Source organism: Drosophila biarmipes, chromosome 2R (assembly GCF_025231255.1).
Source record: "Drosophila biarmipes strain raj3 chromosome 2R, RU_DBia_V1.1, whole genome shotgun sequence".
Taxonomy (NCBI): domain Eukaryota; kingdom Metazoa; phylum Arthropoda; class Insecta; order Diptera; family Drosophilidae; genus Drosophila; species Drosophila biarmipes.
The window spans coordinates 16,439,036-16,446,369 of NC_066615.1; the positions used below are offsets into that span (position 1 = coordinate 16,439,036).

At 41.4% G+C, this 7,334-nt stretch overlaps 1 protein-coding gene across 1 annotated transcript; it reads left to right on the forward strand.

Annotated features, from left to right (window-relative positions):
* Positions 1-3,310: 3,310 nt before the first annotated feature.
* LOC108036183 (uncharacterized) lies at positions 3,311-4,045 on the forward strand. The gene is made up of 2 exons (XM_017112173.2): positions 3,311-3,378; positions 3,432-4,045. The coding sequence occupies exons 1-2, from the start codon at positions 3,328-3,330 to the stop codon at positions 3,912-3,914; spliced, it is 534 nt and encodes a 177-aa protein (XP_016967662.2). The 5' UTR covers positions 3,311-3,327; the 3' UTR covers positions 3,915-4,045.
* The last annotated feature ends 3,289 nt before the right edge of the window (positions 4,046-7,334 follow it).

A 7,334-nucleotide genomic window follows, 5' to 3' on the forward strand; every position in this document is an offset into this window, starting at 1 on the left:
TTAGCATTCCAAGTTCTCTGGCATCCCAAAATCATGGCAAATCTCTCATTAAACATTCCCGAAGCAAGTGTACAAATTCCTATTATATCTTCTGCAAGTGTGAACTATAAATAATGGCAAAGCTGCTAATTATCTAGCCTCGTTATTAAATTACGCTGGTCTATATTTATATGGGTTACCGGTACGTAGACCCCGTCTTCCCCGTAGCCATAGACTTTCTTCGTATCTTATCAAGCGGAAGAAAGCCCAAAGGCTGGAGGGCGGCGACAGCGACGATGGGAAAATATAAGACCATGCGTCATGGTCGCACATAAAGACAAATATAAATAGATGAGGAGACTATCTACACCGTGCAAACTGGATTTATACTGCATTTTACAACTATATTTAGCTCTTAAAATCTGAATCAAAGAAAAAAGTTAAATAGGGTAAATTCAAGATAAAATGTTCTTAATTTGAGAACTATTCCCTTACTTTTTCAAGAAGAAACGTTCTTAGAATCAAGACAAAACTGCAGTGGAGTTCGTTTTTTTGAGAATAGTAAAATAGATTTGGTTTTCAAGACTACTGCTTAAGACTTCTTCCAAAACAAGATCACTTTATCTGAGCTTTACTTGTAGAATCTTTTGATATATCTTTGCAATTCTTTCCGGATATTTGTATGTAATATAAATGCTTGTCATGTGATAAGATTTTTTTTCATGTGTGCTTTCTCCGCGGACTGTCTGTCTAATTGGCGTGGGAATGGAGTGTGAGAGTGGGGAACTTAAATCGCTTTAAGAGTGCCACGGCTCCGCTGCCCGCCTGCCTTAAAAACAATAACAATGGCTGAGCCGCAAGCGAACAAACCGAAGCCTTGGCCATAAAATTACGTATACGAGCAGTTGGCAGCTGCAGCCATAGAACTTGCCACTTTCCTCTTGCCAGTTGGACCCACCGCTATATACGCTCTATACGCTATATCCAGTCCACTCCACTCCCGGCGATTCGGATTCGGCCAGTCGCCCTCGCCAGCAGCAGCAGAGGCAAAGGCAAATAAACAAAACGCCTGCCAGGTCGAGCCACTTGATGCGAACGTGCCCAGACAACGGTGTGTGGTTGGGAAACGTGTTCTCGGAACTCCTCCGATCCCACACCCAACTCCATTCCCCTGCCCAGGCCATGGAGCTCCATCGCCAGCCCACGGCTGACCACTCCAACCTGGCGGACTTTAAAGTTTTCGGCCAGAGTCCAAGACAAACAGACTGGCCGGCGCACTAAGCTGCGTTTTGATTTGCACCCGGCCATCTGACCATTCGACCAAGGGCTGTTGGCCAGAAATTGATTTGGGCCCCGGATTCTCCCGGCTTTCACGTCACGGGCTTCCGCCTCTGGCTGCGCTTTGAATAATGCAAATCCCTTAAATGCGCTAAACGCAGCTGGCGGTCGCTCCTCCCGATTTTTTTGCGCTCCGATCGAAAATGGCAATGATGGCACGTATTGTTTTAGGTTCTGCTCTGCCTGGGAGTCGTGTTACTATCCCTATTCTTTTGTTGGGAAAATTCCAAAAATTCTCATATGTACATGGCCAACATTTTAAATGTCAGAGGTATTAGAAAATTAATGAAATTCTTATACCTACAAGGTAGCCAAACTTTTGGAGATACTTAACTTTTTCAACTTTATGTAGGAGTGAGATTTACTACTTTTTTTTTCTTTCTTAGGAATTTTACTTAAATTATTAAACTTATTTTTATTTTTCTAAACAAAAATTTGTAGCAAATTTTTGTGGTTCTTTAAAAATTTCTTTGTTTTACAATGCTTAAAACATTGCCATTTCTGTTTTAGATTTTTGTCACACCCTTTTATAACATTCAGATCTCTAGCAGAAGAGGCACGGAAATTCCTCACACGATAAAGACAACTTTTCCCTACGATTCCGTTGATTTGTTGTTGTTTCACTTGTCGTTGTCACCGCAGCTTATGTTGTTCACTTTTGTTTTTGTGTTGGGTGTTGGTTTGGGTGTTTTGTTTCCGCTTTCGCACCCTGCCGACCAGGTGAAGAGGCAACTGTTATTGGGGAATGATTTTTTTACACCTGCACAACTTCTGTTGCTTGTTTGGGGTGCACCAAATTGTTTGGATGTTCCGATGTTTTGCCTGTTTGTCTTTTTTGCACTACCATTTCCTTTTCTTTGCGCGTTCCAAAAACTTTTCACCTTACAAATGTTTACGTATCATTGCGAAAATTCTCATTCCGTGTGATATTTTGGAAAATTGACAAATTCTGGCACTAGACACAAGTCACCCTCTCGCTCGCTCATTGCACACGCAACTGTTTCGGTATGTTTGAAAATATTTTTCAATTTCAGTCTAGTTTTGGTGGAAATTTGTTGGCTCTCGGCAACGCCTTGTTGCGCTATTTTCGTGCCGCTTTTTGTTCCCGTTCATTTCGAAATCATTTTCCCCCGTTTTCCGGCGAGTTTTCCGCGGCGCAACATGAAGTCAATGTGTTTACCTCGCTAAACTTCTTTGCATGCTAATAATAAACCAGCAAACAACAAACAGCAACAACCAACAGCCGAGAATCGGACATTGGAAAATGCAACAACGCAGCATTGGTCCATTAGATCCGTTTTCCATTTCCAATTTTCCTTTTTTCGAGAGAGGGAGATGATTGTGGGGTATTTTCCCCAGGCATTACGTGCGGAGAAGCAGGCCAAAAGGAATTACTGGAAAAATTTAGAATACAGCACAAGATTTTTCGATTGAATACCAAATGTTGTCGAATGAATGAAACCAATTTTCGCAAAAGTGGAATGATAGCACTTTCAAAAAATATATTTTTAATATTAACAGTAATGAATTTCCCATGTAGCTTATCTAGTAGACCCATTTTTACAATTTATAACCTGTAAGCCACTAACAGAAAATACATATTTTAAAAAGTACAAGGAGTAGTTAAAAATAACTTTCTTTTGGTGATTCAAATCTTATAATGGTTCACTTGCCTAATAATTGATTTTTAGGCTTTGTCTTTTAATTTGTAAATAAATTTTTAAAAATAATATTAGTAGATATCACTAGATTTATAAACGCCACTAACATACAACAAATACAAAAATATTAATAAGTATTTATCAATTAAGATCTAATAAAGATTAAATCGCCTAATTACTGATCGGTAGGTTTTATCTTGATAAAATCACTTTACAGTGCTTGATGATTGGAAAATAACATTTTATGATGTTTCCACATGCGATTAATCGGTACTATAAATATATAAAAAGCAAGGCAGCGAAATAATGATTAGTTTTAAAAACAATAAGTGCAAAAAAGTGTGCAGCCATGTCATTAAAATTTGTGGAAGTCCTGCTGGTCCTCTTCATGGCCGCTTTGGTAGGTCATTTCGGAGAAAGAAAATACTAGTTCTAAAAGGACTTATCTTTTAGGGACTGGTACACGCTGACTTGGACTGTCGAATGGAGTCGGTTGAAAAGGTACTGGGCGACGAGGAAACACTGGTTGATTTCGACTTTCGGTTGATTGGACGGGAGCGCCTTTTAAATGGCACAGTTACAGTTCACGTGGAATTGGATAATGAATTCGAGTTTTCCCACGAAATATTTTCCCATCGAAATGGAGAATGGGTGCCCTCTAGTATTGGCGTTCACTACAAAACCTGCCTGTACATGTCCGTCATTTACGACAAGTATTTTGCGCCATTCCTCACGGACTCGAACCTTCTGAAAGGCAAGGATGCCTGCCCATTCAAAAAGGGCAAATATTACCTTAAAAATATCGAGGTAACTGGCAGTAACTGGGCTCATTACGCCAGGCTGGGCTTGGTCAAATCAGTACTGCTCATCAAAAAGAACGATCTCATAGTCGGGGGAGTGAATTGTGTCGTAGTTTTACAAGAGAAAGGCTTCTAACAACATTACCAGCGCCTAATTCCCGCAAGCTAAGTGATACTTACGAGTGAAAAGTTGTAATTTTGTGCTCTGTTTACCAGTGTTATAAAGATACATCAGTTTTCAAATAAATTGGATCTGTTAAATGTGAATGGTCTTTATCTAATCAAAGGAAAATTATATTTTCACTGTTGAAACAAATTGTTGAACTGCAATTTCGGTATATTTATCTGAAGTATTGGTGTGTGAAATAAACATTTTATATTGAGAATTCGCAAAAGTTAAAAAGACGTGTCGCAAATATGAAAATAAATCATATTTGTTGATTTCTCTGCTTTTGCGCATGACATAGAGTCATAAGGCGAAATGCGCAAACGATTTTATATATTCTAATTTCTTGTATTCCAATCTGTGTTCGAATTTCTCGACATCGGCCTTGCGTGCTGCATTCCAACGCCTAACTGACCGAAATAAAATTAGCCATCGTTTCAAATCAATTAGCCGGTCCTTCCTCTGGGCTCTCAAGATCCAGTTTTCCGTCTTCAGCTGCCACGATCACATAAAATCGTTGTGGGTCGTTAATGGGAAATATGCAGAGCATGCTGACAAATGGCCAAATAAATTATTTAATTCGAGGCGATGGTAGTGCGCCGCATTATCTGCTACGTGGCTGCTATCCATAGAGATCTTCGCTTTGTTCTGACTCTCTAAGGTCGCCGCCGTGTCGTTGACTGTTCATCTTTTGCCGCTGGCGCCGCAGCTTATGACATTCCCCATCCCCCATTCCCCATCCCCCAGAGCGCATATATTTTGGGGTCTGTGGATATATTTTGCCATTAAAAATAAACGGCAGTTGGCCTTTACACGGCCCGTTGACAGCCGGAGATCAATGTTGTGGGGGAAATTGTGCTGTGAGCCAGACAGACCTTGCTGCATGAACTTGTGACAATGTGGAGCAATGACTCGGATTCTTTTGCATTTCACCGCTGCCTGTGGTACCTGTTGTCTTTTGCCAGCTTTGGTAGCTATAGATACATATGTATCTGTATCTGTAGCTGTAGCTGTGTGCTCTGCTGTCTTTTGTGGACTTCCGGCGAGACGTGTTTACGTCTAACTGGTCGACCGCGTAAACAAATGCACAGGTGAGTGGTATTTTTAGCCCGAAGACGGCCTATTTCGATGGGATTGGATAGCTTCGGATGGGATTGGTGGCGTCAGTGATGCGGCACTTCATCAGCTTGCTTGTAAATACATTTAATTGGCACTTCTGCCGTCCGTCTGGCAGCCGAGTGACTCGTTTATTATAAAAGAAACATGCAGATTTATTTCTGGCCTTTCGAACTGTCAAAGGCAAACGGACTGGGGACAGGCGCGCTGGCGAGCTGGCGCTATGGAGATGAAGAAGTTTTGTGGCTAACCGCAAAACAATTAATTTTGATTGCCTTTTAAACCCTTTGAGGGAGGAGCAGAGGAACGTGCGTCGAACACTCGACTTTCTAATCCGCTCCAGCAAGTTTTGTATCTCGGCACGTACGCTCCTCCGTCACGCCCACTCTTCACTCCGGGGGGGCGGAGGCGAACATCCCCTTGCCACTTTCACCTGGTATTCCTCGGACTCAGCTGAACTGTCATGAATTGCTGGGAATTTATTTTACCACAAGGACTGGTTTTTGATGCTGCTTGGGGATTTGTTTGGGCCAACAATGGGTCCCGGGCCAAGAACTTTGTTTATTTGCCTTCGATTCAACTTAAAGTCTCATTTCATTGATGGAAATTTCGCCTTGTTTAAAGGGAAGATGCCTCAGCACATCGGAATGTGAAAATAAATATTTAAAGATTGCCACTTCCAGTTGATGGCGTCATTTGAACGCCGAGCCGAGCGAAAATTCGCCAGAGAGCAGTGGAGGGAAAATTGAAAAAGGGAAATACAGGGAAAACGCAAATCGAATGCAGCGCCCAAAAGTCGGCCAGGAAAATGGTTGCAGCGGGAAAAACAAAATACGGGGAATATGAAAAGTAAGAAAATTTGGTTGAAAACCCATGCGAGAGTAAGGGAGAATTTTTAAAAGCCTTTAATTGTTAAATTCATTACTGCAAATAAAATAGCAGCTAACCAGATCATACGAGTTTTTCACATTTTCTGCAATCTGCTGCTTGATTTTACAAATTTAATTTTATAAATGGTTTGAAGGTTTTTAAGCACCTTGCCGCATTATTATGCAAGCTGGCGGTTCGAAATAATAGAACCCACATGCAATTTGGGGCGAGTGCAGCAGCGCAACAGCCATAAATTTAATGCAAGACAAACAATATGACGTCTGAAAGGGGGCTGGGCTGGTCTGGGATGGTCTGGGCTGGGTTCGGTGCCATGGGAAAAAAAATCTCATCAACGAGCTGGGGCAACACGAGGAGAAATATTGAATGCAATTTTATTTGCCACACACTGTACAGCGCCAGCAAGGCAGCAAAGCGTTTGGCGAACTGCCGGGTGAATTATGGAAATGCATCATATTATTCCGCAGCTTCTGCTCCTGCTGCAGGACCACCTCCTGCAGGATAACCTGCTGCGGAATGTGTGAGAGCGTGCGTGTAACTATGCTACTTACTGTCTGTTTGCTTTGGGGACTGCCACTGCCAGACGCACACAGCTGGACTGGGAGAAAATCCAAGAAAATCTGTTAAGGAATTTCACTTTTATTGTATCTTTTTAACGATTTTCTTGAGACCTGATAGACAAATATGTTTATGAAAAATCACATTAGTTTAAGAAGGGTTTTCGGTTTGTTTGGCATTGTTATTATCGCATTTCCATTTATAAAATACCAAGTACACGAAGAAAATCCTATGGAATTTAAGTTTTTGTTTATTTAAAATATATGATAACTTACTAAGCTTAATTTGCTAATTAAAATACATTTTTTTAAATCCATAAAGTATATAAATACTAAGCGATTGGGTCTAGTAAGTTTCGAACTTCTTATATTTAGTTTTAAGAAGGAATTTAACTTTAATTGGTAAAATTTTTATCATTTCCACTCATCTAAAAATCATTATCATTGGATACTTTCTGTGTGTATTACTGAGAGCCACGTGGCCAGAACAAGAAGATATAGTACGAAAAAAGGGGAATCTTATATCTACCCTAACGCGGCCGGAGAACAGGGAGAATGGAGCCAGGCGCGACTTTAAGGGTGCTTTCCCCACAAACTCGGTGCTTTCGCCAACCGCATGCAACTTGATAAAAGACGCAGTCATGGCAACCCACCTGCCACTAAATGAGTTAACGTGCAGGTATGTGGGATCCCTTCTCCCACTTCCCCTTCCCCTCCCCCGCAGAACCTCCTCTGATGTTTGTTTGTTTGGCTTTGCCTGTTTACGTGCAGTCATGCGAGGCTCCGGCCCAAACCACGAATTTTCAGCTGGTGCTGGAAGCTGCCTGGA